We start from the raw sequence: 20539 nt of genomic DNA, 5'->3' as shown, positions 1-20539 counted from the left end.
CTCCAGCCCTCTCTCTCTCGCTCTCTCGCCCGCCCTCTCTCTCTCGCTCTCTCGCCCGCCCTCTCTCTCTCTCTCTCTCGCCCGCCCTCTCTCTCTCGCTCTCTCGCCCGCCCTCTCTCTCTCGCTCTCTCGCCCGCCCTCTCTCTCTCGCTCTCTCGCCCCGCCCTCTCTCTCTCGCTCTCTCGCCCGCCCTCTCTCGCTCTCTCGCCCGCCCTCTCTCTCTCGCTCTCTCGCCCGCCCTCTCTCTCTCGCTCTCTCGCCCGCCCTCTCTCTCTCGCTCTCTCGCCCGCCCTCGCTCTCTCGCTCTCTCGCCCGCCCTCGCTCTCTCGCTCTCTCGCCCGCCCTCGCTCTCTCGCTCTCTCGCCCGCCCTCGCTCTCTCGCTCTCTCGCCCGCCCTCTCTCTCTCGCTCTCTCGCCCGCCCTCTCTCTCTCGCTCTCTCGCCCGCCCTCTCTCTCTCGCTCTCTCGCCCGCCCTCTCTCTCTCGCTCTCTCGCCCGCCCTCTCTCTCTCGCTCTCTCGCCCGCCCTCTCTCTCTCGCTCTCTCGCCCGCCCTCTCTCTCTCGCTCTCTCGCCCGCCCTCTCTCTCTCGCTCTCTCGCCCGCCCTCTCTCTCTCTCTCTCTCTCGCCCGCCCTCTCTCTCTCTCTCTCTCTCTCTCTCTCACCCGCCCTCTCGCTCTCTTGCCCGCCCTCTCTCTCGCTCTCTTGCCCGCCCTCTCTCTCGCTCTCTCGCCCGCCCTCTCTCTCTCGCTCTCTCGCCCGCCCTCTCTCTCTCGCTCTCTCGCCTGCCCTCTCTCTCTCGCTCTCTCGCCCGCCCTCTCTCTCGCTCTCTCGCCCGCCCTCTCTCTCGCTCTCTCGCCCGCCCTCTCTCTCTCGCTCTCTCGCCCGCCCTCTCTCTCTCGCTCTCTCGCCCGCCCTCTCTCTCGTCCGCCCTCTCTCTCTCTCGCCCGCCCTCTCTCGCTCTCTCTCTCTCTTGCCCGCCCTCGCCCCCTCCCTGTCTCTCGCCCGCCCTCGCCCGCGCCCCCTTTCTCCCCCGCCCTCGCCCGCGCCCCCTCTCTCTCTCTCTCTCTCTTTCGCTCGCGCGCCCCCTCTCTCGCTCGCGCTCTCACTCGCTCGCTCGCAAACATCAGGCTTCTGCCATTTCTAGTCGGTTCCAGTTACAGAGATATAAATAATTCAGAATGACACTCTGTTTCTCGGACAGTCATCTGAGCCATTTGATTTTTCACACACAAATTAATTTATTGTTTTTGTAATTTCTTCCTTCATTTTTAACTTTGCATATTTCTTTTACTTGCTGGCATATTTGTTGCCTTTCTTGCATTTTGTTATCCCTATTTCCTGATTCATTCTATCTTTTACTCCCATTTCCTCATAACCAGCTCTCAGGGCTCCAAGCTAGGTGGTTATATAACAAGAGCATACAAGAAAGGTTAGGAATCAACTTATTGAAGATCAGTAAAGTGGTTCAAGTATACAGTAACAACTGTAAAAATGGACAGTTATTGACAGCCCCAAATAACTTGCATTATAATGGATACAAGCTGAACCTTGAAACTACCACCACTTGCTTATTATGAACTACAGGCAACCTTGAATACATCAAGTCAGTTTGTAACTGAAAACACAGCATACACAGGTAAGCGTAAGATGGCAATGGGTGAGAGAGGCATGTTTTGTGTAATGCAGGTTTTTTTTACTCAGCATCCATAGAGTCAGAGAAATTGCTTTATTTTTGGAATTGAATGCTTGCATTGCACTATCCTAGATATGTTTCTTTGCTGTCATGGATGTTGGGTACAGAACTTACATTCCACAAAAGCCGGAAATTTACTGGAAGGATTGGTACCCTCATCAAATGGTTTCCAGAGCGCTGCCATTTGATTATTAATGTACACTGTTCCTGCTGAGCTGTGAGGGTGTGAGGCGGTACAGCAGCCTGGCAGTTAAAATGCAGGCCTTTTTCTGTGATAAAATATGCGCATGTATGGAAGTGCAAAAAAAATTTAAAGGGGCTGCACACTGAAGAAACTGCACACAACCGCATTTTAAAGGGAACCTTATTTACACAATGATGACTTAAGATTTCCTGCTGCAGTGCACTTCCCCACATTTGACATCACCTGCCCACCATGACATGATTGTGTGGAATGCCATTGCGAGGGTGCTGGATTGCTGGAAGAGTGTTGACATTCAGGAACAAAAACCGAAAATGCTGGAAAAACTCAACAGGTCTAACAGCATCTGTGGAGAGAAAAACAGAGTTAACATTTTTGAGTTTGTATGACTCTTCATAGAAGACTTCTTCAGACTCTTCTTCGGACTTGAAACATTAACTCTGTTTTTCTCTCCACAGATGCTGTCAGACCTGCTGAGTTTTTACAGCATTTTCGGTTTTTGTTTCAGATTTCCAGCATCAGTTGTTTTGACATAGGTTGGCCTTGTGGAGCCAAGGGAATGAGGTCTGAATGAAGGAGGAAGGGAAAGGAAGAGGACTAGAAGATGGGAGATTGGTGCTCAGTGGATGGGGACCATCATTTTCAGCTGAGCCAGGAGTAGCAGCAACAAAGAATTGAGGCATAATAGAAACTAGCAGCCAGTAAAGTTAAAGAACTAAGCTCTAAGGGAGGGAGGAGGCAGGTTTCTAAACTGAAGGCACTTCATACTGTGGGTTCTTGAATCACTTATCTATTAAGGTAGTGTAAAGGAGGAATATTCAAGATTCAAGGATGTAGTGGTAATAAGAGAATTCCAGGACTAAGGACTCCAATGCCACCTTTTCTGCTTTCTCGGTTTCCCCTCTTTGCTTGCTCACGGTTGGCTTCCTTGGAGCTTTTTGCACAACGGTGCAGCCTGCCAACATAGCAGATCCCAGAAGTTGGACATCCTTCCCTCAATGGAAAAGGATGCCAGAATGGCGATTGGTGGTGGTGGGGGTAAGTAGAACTAAAATTTCATCCAGTATTGGACACAATCCCACGTGAAAGTTGCAGGGAAGAGGATGTTACAGGTGGTAAAAGTCAATCCTGGGACATTTGGCTTATCCAGTTCATCGTACATGCCAGGATGATTTTGAAATTAAGCAACCTGCAAATAAAGGAGACCTGATGCAAATCCATTAGTTGTCCCCAATTTATAGGTTTCAATGTACTTGAATTGCAACTGGACGTAGGATTCCCTGGAAAAAGGTAACTTGCACTCCCATCCTACAGAGTATATCATGAGATAACTATGTAGCTAATATTTTCATGATTTATCCATCACTAGATGCTGTTATGTGAAGGCATTTTATCAAGTTAGTAATGTGAATCTTGAAATATTTGAAATCGAGGGCTCTTTTAATCCTGGAATTATGAGACAGTTGATTTGCTTTTAAGCTTGAGGTTTATTTTAAACTAACTTAATTTGGCACTACTGGATGTTATCCCGCATTCGGTATCTGGCAATATTGTATGTGTTTTGGCAGTTCATGTGTAATGTGGCTTTAATTTATATTAACAGGGTCAAGTCTTGTACAGAGTTCACTGGAAAGGCTATTCTTCTGAAGATGACACTTGGGAACCCGAGGCTCACCTGGAGGACTGCACAGAGGTGTTGCAAGTGTTCAAAAGAAAACTGACAGAAAAATCACCTGTGAAAGACAATCGGGTGAGACTTGTTTAGATAGTTAGATATTGCATAGAATTTACTATGTAGATACAGGCCATTTGGCCCCTCACTCTACATCATCTAACCTTACATCATCTAACCCTATCACCCTATAGCCTTCTATTCCTTTCTCTCTCAAGTAATTATCCAACTTCCTGTCAAATGCATCTATGCTATTTGCCTCAATTACTCAATTTATTCAATAGTTTAGCAACTATTTGTAGTTTAACTTTATAGCTGCAGTAAATGTTTTAAAACTGATGTTCTTGTCATTAATTCAGTTTTAAAGCTCCTACATAATCCCTCAAGTTTTATAAAACAATGAATCATTCTTCTGATGTATTGTTGTGGAATTTTTGCTAAATCTGTTTTTTTTTTTCCTTTCCTTTGCGCTCCTGGCCTATTCAATCCTCTGTGGGGTTTGGAATGAAATGGACGCTTGGCATTGCAATTCTGATGTGATTTTTTGGAACATCAAATTAATTTCTTTGGCCTTAAACTACCTAACTGAGGCTTAAAATTTGCCTCTAGAGGAAATCTTGGTGTAAGAATGAAATCTGAGCTTGTGGTCCTAATTTACATTTTATGTTGCTGGATGGAATTACGTTGTTTTATTTAATAGTCATTTGGTAGTGCAGAACTTGAGTATTACTGAAAAAAGGGACATGCTGTCAAAGCTTTTCATTTTGCACTCATCGGGACAATTTGTAAAAATGCCAGTTGTAAAGGGAACAAAAATTTATACTGCATGAGAAGAGTGCTGATTGGTTGGCAAGTGGACTCTGGTAGAGGTGTTGCCATGGAGAATGGACCAGGGAACAATTAACTGCCAAACTTTTGTTTAAATTCAAATCAGGCAGGTCAACTCTGGTCAAGGCATTGCCATGGGGAATGAACCAAGGAATCGGTGTCCCAAAAGGTATCTTTAGTTGAAAAAGGCAGAGTGTATGGACATGCTCCTTTGAATAAGTATCTAGAAAAGTTCTAAAGGGAGGACCCACCATTTATGTGGTTAACTAAAGTTAGGGAAAGTATCACACTTGAGGAAAAAGCATATAACTGTGCAAAGATGAGAGGCAGGTCAGATGATGGTGCAGAATGTAAAGAATGACAGAGAATGACCAAAAGGTTAATTGGGGAAAGGCATTAGAGTATGAGAGGAAGCTAGCTAGAAATGTAAAAATCATTAGCAAGAGTTTCCACAGGTATTTAAAAAATAAGAGTAAGTAAAGTGATTGGTGCTCCTCTGGAGAGTGAGAATGGGGAGTTAATAGTAGATAATAAAGAAATGTTGAATGAAATGGGCAAATATTTTGTTTTTGTCTTCATTATAGAGGATACGAAAAACATTCCAGTATTAACTGTAAATCAGGAGGTGGAAGGGGGAGAAGAACATGGTGAAATTACAATCACTAGAGAAGAGGTACTGAGCAAACTGATGGAGCTGCAGACTGACTAGTCTGTGTCTGGATGGACTTCATCCAAGGGTCTTAAAAGTGGCTAATGAGGTAGTAGATGCATCAGTGTTAATTTTCCAAACTTCCTTAGATTCTGGAACAGTTCCATCAAACAGGAAAGCATCAAATATAACCCCTCTATTCAAGAAGGGAGGGAGGCTCTCCTTACAGGCCAGAAGCTTTCTGCTGCACATCCCTCACACAAATACCTGTCACCTGGTCAAGAACCAATTAAAACGCTGTTGTCAGGCAGCACCCTTGGTGTCCAGGACTCCTTTCTGGCACTATCTTGTCTTTCATGGTACATTCTGTTCCAGGACTACAATATTGTGTATATATATATCTCATCCTGTTCTGGTGGGCATGCCTTTCGTACTGCAGCCATTGTAATTTTGCCACAGTCCAACAGAAATAAAAAGATATGTTCTTTACAGCTAAATCTAATTGAATTATGATCACTACCACCAAAGTGCTCTCCCATTGATCAGCGTTCTTTCTAACTCCATCCACTTCATTGCTCCCCCCATGTGCATGCATGCAAACTTAAAGGAGTTGACTTGAGTGAAGCCTGAGCAGGGAGTTTTGAGTTGCTGTGCAATGTGCGGTAGACATTGTCTCTGATACCTCTTCCATCTGCTCAGCTTCACATCCTAAAACAAAACCCAGAGCTATTTCCTTTCTTGTTGGGTTTGATACATACAGGTTTTAAAAAAAAAAAATCACCTGAGCGCACTTTTAAGAATTTGCAATCTCTCTCACCTTTTACACTGATTTTATCACAGTTAATGTTGGAGGCAATTGAAATCCTAGAACTGCACTTAGTAATTTGCCTCCGTGTCATGTTTGCTCTTTTTCACCCTGTGACTATTAGGAGGTCTATAGTATACCTCCAGCTGTGTGATTGCAAACTTTTATTCTTCAGTTTAACCCATATGGCCTCATTGACCTCATTTAATGATTCTTCTAGCAGACCATCCCATCTCTCAAATGTTTGTCTCTTTAACAAATACAGCAAACTTCCCCACTACCCTGCCTCAGCCATATTTTTAGAAATGTTGAACTGCCATTTCTGCCCTTCAAGCCATACATCAATGATAACTATGATGTCATACTTCCAACTGTCTGTTTGTACCTTCAGTCTACCCACCTAATTCACTAGACTCCTTGCATTGAAGTATGTCCCGCTAATCACTGACTTCTTTGTGAGCCTTTTTCCTCTGCCCTCAATACTCGCTTACTAATTTCCTGCTTTCCATTTTTAGCTTTGCTTCCCTGCCTCCTGAATCTACTCTCGGGTTCCCAACCCCTGCCAAGCTAGTTTAAACTATCTCCATCAATGGTGGCTTTTTGAGAGAAGTAGCTACCAAGGTATAGGTATCTTTTTGTAGCTGCCTTTTCTCCTCTTCGCAACTTACTTTCCTACTATCTTATTAAGCAAATTTGGCAACCATCCCTTCATCCAAGTCGTTTATATAAATTGTAAACAGTTGAGGTCCCAGCACTGATCCCTATGCCACATCACTTGTTACATCTTGCCACCCTGAAAAAGATCCATTTATGTCTACTCGCTGCTTCCTGTTAGCCAGCCAATCTTCTATACATGCCAATATGCTACCCCTATACCATGAGCTTTTATTTTATGCAATAACCTGTGATGTGGCACTTTATCAAATGCCTTCTGGAAATCTTAAGTACAGTACATCCGCTGGTTCCCCTTTATCCACTTATCCACTGCATATGTGACTACTTCAAAGAACTCCAGTAAATTGTTTAAACATGATTTCCCTTTCTCAAAACCATGTTGATTCTACCTGATTACCTTGAACTTATCCAAGTGCCCTTCTAAATTACTTCAATAATAACATCTGTCATAGGGAAAATGATGGAAGCTAAGCTAACTGGCCTGTGGTTTCCTGCTTTCTGAATTAAAACCAACGCATCAACTATCTCACTAGCCACTCCCAAGACTTTGGGATGAAGTCCATCAAGACCCAGGTACTTGTCAGCCTGCAGCTTCAACAATTTACTCATTACCACTTCACTGATTGTAGATTTCCTGAGTTTCTCTCTCCCTCCCATTTCCTGATTTGTATTGCTTCTGGGGTGTTACTTCTATCCTCTATAGGGAAGACTAATGCAAAATACCTGTTCAATTCATCTGCCATCTCCTTGTTTTCCATTATTAATTCCCCAGACTCACTTTCTGTAGGACCACTGCTCACTTTAACTCATTTCTTTTTAAAATATTTATAAGAACTCTTTTTTTATATTTCTGGCTAGTTTTCTCTCGTACTTTCCCTCCTTATTAACCTTTTAGTCATCTGTTGCTGTTCCTTATATTCTGTCCATCTTCTGTCTTTCCACCTTTCTTTGCACCATTATAAGCTTTTAAAGTTTGATACTATCGTTAACCTTTCTAGTTATCCACAGATAGTGTATCTGTCCCTTGGGACGACTTTTTTTCTTGTTGGAATGCATTTATTCTGTGTATTCTGAAATATTCACTGTTGGGTAAATTGTAAATAATATGGAGGTTATTAGAAACAAAAATAGCTGGAAAAACTCAGCAGGTCCGACAGCATCTGCGGAGAGGAATACAGTCAGCATTTCAAGTCTGTATGACTCTTCATCAGAACTAAGGAAAAATAGAAATGAGATGAAATATAAGCTAAAACCAAAATACTGTGGATGCTGGAGTTATGAAATATAAGCTGGTTGAGGGGAGTGGGGCAGGTAGAACTGGATAGAGGGCCAGTGATAGGTGGAGGCAAAGAAGAGATTGCCAAAGATGTCATAGACAAAAGGAGAAAGGGTTGTTGATAGTGGTGATATTAGCAATGGAATGTGCTAATGGTGACATTAAGGGTGGAAAGCAGGACGAGCAAGTGACGGATAACCCTAGTGGGGGTGGCGTAGCTGGAAGGGATCGAAATGGGCTAAAAGGTGGAGATAAAACAATGAATGGAAATACATTTAAAATTAATAGAAATAGGTGGGAAAAGAAAAATATATATATAAAAATATATAAATTGTTGGAAAAAGGGGGTGGGGAAGGAAGAGAGAGTTGTTGAACTCAGTGTTAAGTCTGGAAGGCTGCAAAGTGCCTAATTGGAAGATGAGGTGCTGTTCCTCCAGTTTACATTGAGCTTCATTGGAACATTGCAGCAGGCCAAGGACGGACATGTGGGCATGAGAGCAGAGTGATGTGTTGAAATGGCAAGCGACAGGGAGGTCCGGGTCATGCTTGTGGACAGACCGAAGGTGTTCCGCAAAGCGGTCACCCAGTCTACGCTTGGCCTCTCCAATATAGAGGAGACCGCATTGGAAGCAGCGAATGCAGTAGACTAAATTGAGGGAAGTGCAAGTGAAATGCTGCTTCACTTGAAAAGGGTGTTTGGGCCCTTGGACAGTGAGGAGGGGGGAAGTAAAGGGGCAGGTGTTGCACCTTCTGCGCTTGCATGGGAAGGTGCCGTGGGAGGGGGTTGAGGTGTAGGGGATGATGGAGGAGTGGACCAGGGTGTCCCGGAGGGAACGGTCCCTACGGAATGCCGACAGGGGGCGGTGAAAGGAAGATGTGTTTGTTGCTGGCATCATGCTGGAGTTGGTGGTAATGCCGGCGGATGATCCTTTGAATGTGGAGGCTGGTGGGGTGATAAATGAGGACAAGGGGGACCCAATCATGGTTTTGGGAGGGAGAGGAAGATGCAAGGGCGGATGCATGGGAGATGGGCCAAACACGGTTGAGGGTCCTGTCAACCACTGTGGGTGGAAAATCTCAGCGAAGGAAGACATGTCAGAGGAACTTTTTGGAAATTGGCATCATTGGAACAGATGCGAAGGAACTGAGAGAATGGGATAGAGTCCATACAGGAAATAGGGTGTGAGGAGCTGGAGTAGGTAGGCTTGTAATGAATATTGGTGAACAGTTAATCATCAGAAATTGAGACAGGTCAAGGAAGGGACGTGTCAGTGATGGACCATGTAAAAATGATGGAGGAGTGGAAATTGGAAGCAAAATTAATAACTTTTTCCAGGTCCAGACGAGAGCATGAAGCTGCACCGAAGCAGTCATCAATGTACTGGAGAAAGAGTTGTGGCAGGTGACCTGAGTAGGACTGGAACAAGGAATGTTCCACATACTCCATAAAGAGACAGGCAAAACTGGGGCCCATGCAGGTACCCATAGCCACACCTTTTATTTGGAAGAAGTGAGATCAGTTTAAGGAGAAATTGTTCAGTGAAAGAACAAGTTCAGCCGGATGGAGGAGAGTGGTGGTGGATGGGGATTGTTCGGGCCTCTGTTCGAAGAAGAAACGGAGAGCGCTCTGACCATCCCGGTGGGGGATGGAGGTGTAGAGGAATTGGGCGTCCAGGGTGAAGAGGATTCAGTTGGGGCCAGGGAAATTGTTGATATGATGTAGGGTGCCAGAGGAATCGCAGATGTAGGTGGACAAGGGGAGAAAGAATGGAATCAAGATAGCAAGAAATGAGTTCTGTGGGGCAGGATCAGGCTGACACGATCGTTCTGCCGGGACAGTCCTGTTTGTGGATTTTGGGTAGGAGGTAGAAGTGGTCCGTCCGAGGTTGGGAGACCATGAGGTTGTAAGCTGTGGAAGGAAGAATTCCAGAGGTGACAGTCCTGGAAACAATGGCTTGATGTTCAGTGGTGGGTTCATGGTCCAGGGGGAGGTAGGAGGAAATGTTTGCGAGTTGACACGCAGCCTCTGTGAGGTAGAGATCGTTTGCTTTTTATCTGGGGGCTATTATAGCCTTGCTTAACAGTCCTGATTTCTAAGGTGTCTGTTTCAAATCTCCCATTCATGATAGTTGCAGTCATGTCATCATTATGAAGCAATTACAGGATTGTGATGAAGTTTCTTGGACATCCAAATCTTCAGAGTACAATCCACAGAGCTTTGCAATTTACTGGGTCAAATGCTTTGGTCAGGTCAATGAATGCAATGAGGAGTTCCTGGTGGTGTTGTCGACATTTTTGTTGGCCTTTGTTGCCAGACAAATTCATGTCAGAGGTATCTCCTGGGAATTCTAAAGTCACAGATTTTCCTCAACTACAGGAAGTAGGTGATTCAGGAGAATGCTTGTCAGGATTTTCCCTCTTTTGCACAAAAGGGAAATACTTCTGTTTCTCCCATTGGTAGTTCACCAGTGAATTCTATTGTAGGGCAGTCGGGGATAGTCTGGAGAGTGTCAACTGTCACTATGGATTGATGGTTGAGAAGTTCTTTGAATGTTCTTTCCAGTGTTGAAGGGTGACATTGTCATCCTTAAGGGAAAAAACATTCTGTAAGCGAAGAGGATTTTGTCCATTTGAATTTGGCCTATAGATGGCCCTGGTGGCTTCAAAAAAAGTCTTGCATGTGATGATGGTCAGCATTTTATTGGATCTTGGGCTTTCTCTTCCCACCACATCTCTTGACTTGGGACTCTCAGATTCGTAGCCAATCTGCCATTGCCGGACTTGTCAGGTGGCCCCTGGTAGAAACCAGTGTTTAATGTGGGGACCTTGTTACAAATGCTTTGTGCATTCAGATAAAAGAGCCTTTAGTTCGATCTTAACCATCTTTCCCTACTCAGACCTTATTTGCTGGGGCACCTTTATGTTTGTATGCTCTGTCTCTTCCTGTCACACTCTGGCTATCATTACCTGCATCGCTACCCTGCACAATTGCCTTGTCAATAAGCATTGACTTGGCAGTTAACTGTCAGTCAATGTTAACTGGTGTGGTCTCCATGGCAACACTTTCACCAACCTGTGTTCACTTGCCAACCGATCAGCACTCTCTTCTCACACAGTATAAGGTTGTTGCTTCCCCTGACATTGATATTCTTACGATTGTCCTGATGAGTGCAAGACAAAAAGCTTCAATAAAATGCCTTTTTTCAACAATACTCAAACTCTGTGCTACCAAATGACGATTTGGTATGGGGTCACTGAGGAAAAATGGTGGAGGTGGATGATCAGCCGTGATCTGTTTGAAAGGCAAAGCAGGCTCATTGGGCCAGATGGCTTACTCCTGCTCTTATTTCCTATGTCACTATGTTCCTAATGCTCTAATATTATTTACCCAATGCTAATTTGCTCATGGTTTAGATAGTAATCCAGAGATTATTACCTTTGTAATTTTGCTTTTTAATTTAGGGCTCATATTCCCTCAGCAGAACCCCTTTGAGTCCCATCTATGTTGTTGGTACCCACATGGACCACAACAACTGGATCCTTACCGTCCCACTCCAATTTCCTCCCTAAATCTGAGGGAACTGCCTTTGACCCTGGCACCGGAAGGCAACACAGCCTTCTGGACTCGAGGTGCTGGCTGCAGAGAACAGTGCTTATCTCTCTAACTTATAATGTCCTTTACTAGAACTGCACTCCTTTTTGCTCCCTGTGCCCCACTTAAATGGGCTTCCTTCACCATAATGCTGTGGTTAGTTCAATCATTCACCCTACAGCTCCCTCTCTCATCACACAAGTTGCACAAACCTCAAACCTGTTGGACAATTGCATTGGCTGAAACTCCTCCACCTTCTGGATCCCCATACCATTCTTACTCGTAGCCACACCTTCCTGTCTCTGACCATGGATCAAATCTGAAGTACCTAGCCTAAGGGGTGTGACTGCCTCCTGGAACAGTGCCCAGATAACCCCCTGCCACCACCACCACCTCCCTGATGCATTGCAGGGTCTGAAGCTTGGACTCCAGCTCACAGCCCGGAGTTAAAGTTCTGCGAGCTGCAGACACTTGCTGCAGATGTGCCATTGATCACACGTGTCTACCAGTATCCACTTGCAAAAGCTGCAACAAATCACCTTCCTTGCCATCTTTGGTGTTTGTTTTATCCAATTGGGTTTTGAGTTTAGAAATATCACACATTATCTTCACCAAGTGGTACCAAAAATTTTAACAAACTATATGTTTAATGCAATACCTCTAGCTCCCCAGTACTAGCTTCTCCAACCACGCACTCATCTATTTCTGGGAGTAATCCAGAGATTGCTGCCCTTTGAGCTTTTGTTTTTTAATTCCTTCCCTAGCTCCCTAAAATCTGACTGCAAGACTTTGTTCTGTCTTTTTTCCCATGTCATTGGTACCATATGGACCATGACTTCTGGCTGGTTCGTTGCTCTGCTGCCCCCCCTCCCAGGAATTCTCTGCAGTTGCTCAGTGATATCTTTGACCCTAGCGCCAAGGAGCCAAAGTACTGTCCTGGAGTCACGTCTGTGGCCACAAAAGCCTGTTTGTTCCACCAGCTAGTGACTCACCTATGATTATTGCTTTCTGACCTTGCCCTGCACAGCTGGGCTGCCGACTTGGCTCTGGCTGAATTTCTGAAGGAACAATTGCACTTAGCATTCAAACAGTGGGTTAAAGAGCAAAATGCATTCTGGACCCCTGTATTACCTGTCTGTCCTTGTCTGTCTGGCAGTCACCTAATCCGCCTCTACTAGCACACTCTTGAGCTGTGGTGTGAATTCCTCCAGAAACGTGCTCCCATGTAGCTTTCAGCCTCAGGCATGCACTATGATGACACCAGCTGTAGCTCAACTCTGAAACCCAGAGCTCTGAAATTCCAACTCGATATACCTGAAATAAAACTGAAAACATAAGAATGTAGGATTTAAAACCTAAAACCCCACACTTTGTAAATATGGTTGTTATTCTATTTCTTTATCTTGGCTCCTTACCTCAATACTTCCTGTCAATGCTGATCTTGGTTCCATCGGTTTCTGTCGCTCCTTCCTCTCCAGGCTAATTCTGATACTCTTTCAATTACTACTAGTGCTTCAATTGGATCCGGTCAGCTCCCGCTTCTCCTGGACTCTGACTTCCTCCGCCATCGTGCTTTATGCCTTGCCCCTCCTACTTTGTATTCTCCTGCAGTTCTGTATTCTAACAAATGAAATTACAATATAATATGGTGTGGCGGCCTGTCTAATTAATGAAAATTATTTTTCTTGTAGAAAGATGCATATTGGCTATCCATATTGGTGAATTGTAGATTAAGATACTAATTTAGTTTTACACAACCGGCGGTGTGGATGTTGGAAACGCAAAAGGAAAAGAGAAAATATTGGAAACATTTGGTCAAGAATTTGAGCCCCACTTCCAGTGTGATACCTCCACCAAACCCATCTTCCCCTTTCAGAATTCTGAAGGATTCATTCCCTCTGTGAGATCATTTCTCAGTGACCCCCAACACTCCCTTTCCTATGGCAACTTTCCATGTAAGCGTGGGAGATGCAGTACCTTCCCTTTATCTCCTCCCTTCTCACCAGCCAAGGCCCCAAACACCCTTCCAAGTGATAGTGATTTACTTGTACTTTTAACTTGTATGCTGTATTCACTGCTTACATTGGGGAGACTAAACCCAGACTGAGTGACCACTTTGTAGAATCCCTCTGTTCAGTCCACAAGCATGACCCTGAGCTTCTTGTTGCCTGTCATTTCGAGTCACTACCTTGTTCCCACTCTGACCTTTCTGTCCTTGACCCACTAAATACTGCAATTAAAAGCAAATATGGTCAGCAAGAACCAAAATAGTAGAAAAATATGTAAAGGACATTGGAATGAAGATAATTAGCTGCCTTTGTTGTTATAACTCTTTGGCTAGAATCAGACATATTCCTTGAAGCTGTAACTATTTCTTGAGATAATTTCACTTGATAGATGCTTTTGCTATCTCATCTCATCAGTGCATATTTTTTTTTTCAGAAGCTTACCTTAGACAAAGATATTTTTGAAGATGAGTCTGCTGATGATTATGGAGGAGCAAAAGAAATTTCCCCACAGAAGACTAAAAAGAAGAAAAAATCTAAAACTGAGCAGGACATGAAACATGACAGCCCTAAAATAGAAAAAAGAGCTAAACCCAACAGATCAAATAGTGAAGAACAGAGAGACAACTCAGCAGAATATGTGAGAGAGACCTCTGAAGATGGTAAAGTAAAGAAAAGGAGTTCAACTGAATCTAAGAAACTGAAGAAAAAACATGTTGATTCACAGAGGTCTTTACTGGAACCAGTCACACAAGTTGACTTGCTACCTGAATCTCTAAGCCCTGGTGAAAGCAAAGAATGGAAAAATGTGAATTCTAGTGATCCAACATTTGAGAAAACAGCTAAGGGATTAGCAAGACATGACATGATTGCAACACCAAAAAGATCTCTGGTTAGCTCAGATGAAGATGACCATGAGCTTAAGATAAAGAAAAAGAAAAAGAAGAGGGACAAAGTAGATAATTCCAAGCAAGAGATGAAGTTACAGAAACAGAAGAAGAATCAGAAAGATGATTATTCGGAGAAGAAAAACATAAATAAGGAGAATAACAGTCATAACAAGAAACACAAAAGTCATGAGAAGCGTAAGGAGTATGTGTCATCTGTAAAATCGGATGGAACTGAAATTAAGGTTCCAAAATTTCAGATGGAGACCAAAGGCAGAAAGTCAGGAGATGGTGAAAACAGTGCCATTCCTAAACCTGATTCTGTGAAAAACTTAACGATAAAATTGAGCAAAATACATAATGTGACTGACAGTTCCCCCCCTTCTGGAACTGAGAAGGTGGTTCAAGGTTCTGAATCTAGTGTAACAACTTCGGGACAACCACCCCAATTCGCTGAGCCGAGTATCTTTGACAAGTTAAGATTGGATTCTGAAGTTAAAGAAAATGTGAAGACAGACAAACCAAACTACACTGCAACAAATAATGAGGAGAAACTGGAAGCAGTTAAAACCCCAACCCAAGTAAGCATAAAGTTTTGGATTCAATCAATGAATTGAGTAAATTATGCTAGCAGAAATAAGCCGAAGTTACACTAGCTCATTTTCTAATGTAGTGGAATGTCTGTCACTTGGGTTTCTTTTAAAGCTGTAGAGAGATTTAGACACTTAAAGTAATTAGTACAGACCCAGAATGGTCCCCGTATTTACTTATGACTTTATGCTGAGCCAGCCATTCTCAGGTCTTGCAGCAAATAAGAAATTAAGATTGAGATGCGAAGGATTGGAGAATAGAAGGGCTCTTGTAACTAACAGTTTTCCTGTGATTCCTATTGGAAGTATAACTGAGGATATCTGGCGAGGACATGTCAATTTCAAGTATATACTTTTAAATTGTAAAATGGCATGGATCAGATGTTAAACATTTGGTGTATCGCCATTGAATATGTTTAAGACCGAGATAGATAGATTCTTGATTGGTAAGGGGATCAAAGGTTACAGGGAGAAGGCGGGAGAATGGGGTTGAGAAACTTATCAGCCATGATTGAATGGCGGAGCAGACTCGATGGGCTGAATGGCCTAATTTCTGCTCCTAGGTCTTATGGTCTTATTTCATAAACTGAACAAGAACATCTTATTCAAGTTGGACATGAATCAACTATCTTCCTGGTGTACCTCTCTCTCTGTTCAGGTACCATCCCCTAAGAGGGCATTAGTGAACATGGACCTCCATGTTAATCTTGCTCTGGAGCCATGAATCATCATCATTGGCAGTGCACTCATCCAGTTTTCAAGGCTGTTTAGAAAGATCATTCTTTGTCTATCTCTAACTCTTTTTCTTAGTGTATGCACAACAATAATCCAAATTTAGTCAGCAGAGGGCGAGATTATCAAATTGAAATTATTGCTGTGAAATTCTGAAGAAATCTTTTTTATTTATTTAAGCTTGGGATGTGTGTTGCTGGCAAGGCCAGCATTTATTATCTATCCCTAATATACCTTCGAAAGGTGGTAATGAGTTGCCGCCTTGAACCATTGCAGACCTTATCCCCTAAATACATCCATGGTGCTCCTATGCAGGGATTTCAAGGATTTTGCCCCAGCTACAGTGAAGGAATGGCAATATGGTTCTAAATCAAGTTGGTGTTGACTTGGAGGGGAACTTCCAGATGGTGTGTTCCCAATACATTCAGTATTGTATATATCAAAAAAAAACTGTGCGCACTTCCTCTCAATTGCTTCCCATATGGATTTCTATTCAAACTTTTTATAAATGAAAATTACCCATGTAAGTTTGTTTTGTAAGTGATCCTCTCTTCTCCCTCTTTCCTCCACCCCCCCTCGACCACCTGCTTGGTGAAGGCAATGCAGTGCCGCCACTGGTTGGATGGCATAATTACACTGACCAATATCCATAGATATTTTCTCTTATAAATGGAGCTGCTAATCACATAATGTATGTCTTTAAAATGGGGATTAAGTTATGTCTGCATGCAAGTCCAATTATCTGCTGATTTCTTTACCCCCTGCATGTGATCTTGGTTCCAGGTATGTAAAACCACAAGTGATTGCCTAGGCTTTCCTAAATGGTGTAAAAGCACTCCTGTAAGCTTTTTATTCCTCATTATCACTTTTTATTCCTTATGCATGTTCTAGGAATACAGTTCTAAATTTTGAGTCAATAATTAAAGATACAGTGCAGGTTGTTCATGTTATCATGTACCTATTTAAATCATCAATCCCTAAAGGATATGTAAGGCCTGACTTTATGAACCTGATATACTTAAATAAATTAAATGAAAAACTTAGCAAATGGGTTTGCAACATAGTGTGATGAATAATTGGCTAATGAAAATTATCACTTCTCATATTTTTCTTCATAGAGCATGTTGGTTATATGTTAGAAAAATTTTGGTTTGGGACATTAACGATACTACTGTTCCTTAATTACCATGCTCATTTACAATAGTTGAGTAGCTTTATTATATGGAAGTAAATCTTTTTCTACACGTCTACCTCCGTGGCCTTATTCTCTCATGATTCTTCTCATACTTGTCACAATGCAGACATTTCATTTCCTTCAGTGGTTCTCCCTCCTGTGTTTACATCCCTATTATGTGCAATGTCCCTTTCTCCACATTTATGATAATCCTAAACAACATCAATATCTATATTTTTATGTCCACCATTAACTCTGTCACTGTCAGTCCAACAGTTAAGGTTTGGGCAAGCTCGTATTTTCTTCTGATGAAGACTCATAATGGACTTGAAACGTTGACTCTGTCTTCCTTTCCACAGATGCTGTCAGACCTGCTGAGTTTTTCCAGCTATTTTTGTTTCAAATTTCCAGCATTCGCGGTATTTTGCTTTTATCATATTTCCTTCTACTTAGTTGGTAAAATTAGCCAGCTTTCCTCAGCTTCTACCAGCACTTAGACCAGCTGTTCCATCCACCTAATGAGCCCTGAGGTGTGTTTTCATCCACACCAATGACCAATGCTACTCTGAAATGTCATATACTTTTGCCTTTCCCTCAGCCGCCATTGTTGGATTTATAATGCATACCATCATCACCCAAAGGATCAATTTCTCCAATGTCCTTAATTTCTCTTGCTACCACCCTCTACAAACTTCAACTAATTTAGAGTGCGATCAGAATTCATGTTCTGTCATGGTATTGTAATGTGTCCTTACCACCCATTAGCTTTCCACATGTTAACAAAAAAATTGCTTAGATTATTAAATGAAGATTTGTTTACAACTCTCAGTGTCTCTATTAATAGACTGAGGTGATGAAGCAGACTGCCAACAGTTATCTTCCCCTCCCATTGGGGAAACATCTGACTTTGGATTGATATCTTTGCTGAGACAGAAACTTGCAACATAAAAGATTGTAGACCTGTCTGCAATGCAATTTGTTGTGTTACTACCTACTGCCTATTGAGAACAGGCATATATTAGCAGAATATAATGGCCTATTTCTAATGATGGTTTTTAAGTGCAAGTCAAAATTAATGGAAATAATTTTTAGGCGTATCTGGAGCAGCTATTGTGGAATGTGATGGGTTTTGTTATTTGAAGCAAATATTTTCTAACCTTTTCTATTTATGATGCGTGGCTGCCATCTCATGACTTCAGTCTAAATTTGTCTTTAGCGCAACAAAACAAGATGAAACCACCAGAGGACGGAAATATATTACAGAGTGAAGATTTTACAGAAAGTGGAAAAGAGAATATAAAATTTGATTTTGAGTAAAAATGTTCAATTTGTAAATATATTGTCTAATGTGGTAAAATTACCCTGTTGAATACATTTCTGCATGAGCTGCGCTCTAATTTTTGGGAGATTATAAACAGCTGATTATAGAATGAGTATTCAAAAAAACAAAATGCCCTCTTGAATCATGTTCCAGAATCTTAATTTACTAGCCCTTTCATGAATATGGTGGCACATTTCCAGTTTTCTAAAGCCTTGAAATAAATATCCAATCTCTCACTTAAAGCTGAAACTAAAAACAAACTCAATTGTTCCATACATTATGTATTTTCAGCCTAAATGTAAATAACATTTATAGCCAGGTATTTATTTTTCTAGTCTGTTTCCCGAGAGAAGTTTGGAAAGAAAGGTGAAACACCCAGAGAAGTGACTGATAAGTTGGATATGGACAAAGGGCGAAAGGAACAAAGTGTGGACCGCAGTAAGTACTTGTAAAGAATGTGACTTTTGCCATTGGTCTCCACATGCACTATAAGGTGATACACACTAGAATGTCATTTTGTTATCCCATTCAGATGACAGTCATAAGTTTTCATGTCAAATATGTCAGTTTTAAAACTTACAAAATATTCATGCTAGCATATTAAAGGAGAACTCCATTTGTAAAAGACTGCCTGACATATATATGAAATAATGTGGATTCATGTGTGAATATTTTACTTTTTAAATAGTTAATGGAAATAGTTGTAGTAATGGAAGTAGAATTTCACAATAGATCACGTGAAAATATGGTAAAAAATAATTGGCTTTTCTAACACTCGTTAAATAGAATATTAAAACAAACATGAAAGAAAATAGATAGGTGGGAGGAAACTCTGACAACTGGGATTGGAGGAGTGTGTGAATTATCAAGCCCCACTACTCCGCAGGCTGTACCATTAATCTAAATGTTTAATTTTCTCAGTGAAGTGGCCAATTGTTTGCCTATAGAAACTAGGAGCAGGAGTAGGCCATTTGGCCCTACGAGCCTGCTCCACAATTCAATATGATCATAGCTGATCCTTTATCTCATTGCCATATTCCCGCTTTCTCTCCATATCCATTGATGCCCCCAGTATCCAAAAAATGATCAATTTCTTTCTTGAATATACTAAGTGACCTGGTCTCTTCAGCCTTTTCTGGTAGAGAATTCCACAGGTTGACCACCTTCTGAGTGAAGAAGTTTCTCCGCATCTCAGTCCTAAATGGCCTGCCCTGTATCCTGAAACTGTGGCCCCTGGCTCTAGACTCCTCAACCAGGGAAAATATCCCCCCTGCATCCAGTCTTTCTAACTCTGTTAAAATTTTATACATTTCAATCAGATCCCCTCTCATTCTTCTAAACTCTAGTGGAGATAGGCCCAGTTGAACCAATCCCTCCTCAAACGTTAGTCCTGCTATCCCCGGTATCAGCCTAGTGAGCCTTTGCTGCACTCCCTCTGGCAAGTATATCCTTTCTTAGGTAGGGAAAGCAAAACTGCATGCAATACTCCTGGTGTGGCCTCATCAAGGCCCTGTATAACTGCAGTAAGGCACCCTTGCTTTTGAACTCAAATCCTCTTGCAGTGAAGGCCAAAATACCATTTGCCTTCCTAATTGCTTGCTGCACCTGCCTATTTACTTACATTGACTGGTGTACAGGACACCCAGATCCCTTTATACATCCACATTTCCCAATATATCACCATTTAAGTAATACTTTGCCTTTGTTTTTCACACCAAAGCATATAACTCCACATTTATCCCCGTTGTACTGCATCCGCCATGTGTTTGCCCCTACACACAGCTTGCCTAAAGCACTGATCCCTGTGGTACACCACTAGTCACTGCCTGCCACCCGGAAAAATACCCATTTATTCCCAATCCCTGTTTCCAGCCTGTCAACCAATTCTCATTCCAAGCCAGAATATTATCCCCAAACCCTAGTTCTTTAATTTTGTCCACTAGGCTCTTGTGTGGGACCTTATCAAAAGCCTTCTTCAAATCCAAATACACCACATCCACTGGTTCCCCCTTATCTATTCTACTAGTTACCTCCTCAGAAAAACTGCAGTAGATTAGTTAAGCGTGATTTCCTTTTTTAAAAGCCCACGCTGACTTTGTCTAATCCCATTAATGCTTTCCAAGTGTCCTGTTACCACATCTTCTCATAATAGACTCTAGCATTTTCCCCACTGCTGATGTTAGGCTAAGTGGTTTATAATTCTGTTTTTTCTCTCCCTTTTTTAAACAGTGCCACCCCAGAGTCTATAGAATTTTGGACGTTGACCACCAATGCATCCAATATTTCCAGGGCCACTTCCTTTAGTACTCTGGGATGTAGGTTATCAGGCACTGGGGATTTTTCAGCCTTTAACCCCATTAATTTCTCTAGCACCATTTTTTTTACCAGTACTGATTTTCATCAATTCCTTTCTTTCACTAGACCCTTGGTTCCCTAA

General features: G+C 42.4%; 1 protein-coding gene across 1 annotated transcript in view; it reads left to right on the top strand.

Moving 5' to 3' along the window:
• The window catches only part of mphosph8 (M-phase phosphoprotein 8), a 70418-nt gene that overhangs the window by 7424 nt on the left and 42455 nt on the right, over positions 1 to 20539 (top strand). Inside the window, exons 2-4 of the mRNA XM_041198908.1 lie at positions 3499 to 3645; positions 13835 to 14866; positions 18438 to 18540. Coding sequence (XP_041054842.1) covers positions 3499 to 3645; positions 13835 to 14866; positions 18438 to 18540 — 1282 coding nt within the window. The remainder of the gene's footprint in view (positions 1 to 3498; positions 3646 to 13834; positions 14867 to 18437; positions 18541 to 20539) is intronic.

The sequence above is a fragment of the Carcharodon carcharias genome, chromosome 11, assembly GCF_017639515.1.
Source record: "Carcharodon carcharias isolate sCarCar2 chromosome 11, sCarCar2.pri, whole genome shotgun sequence".
In the NCBI taxonomy this organism is placed as follows: domain Eukaryota; kingdom Metazoa; phylum Chordata; class Chondrichthyes; order Lamniformes; family Lamnidae; genus Carcharodon; species Carcharodon carcharias.
This window is presented reverse-complemented; position numbering and strand designations above follow the sequence as displayed.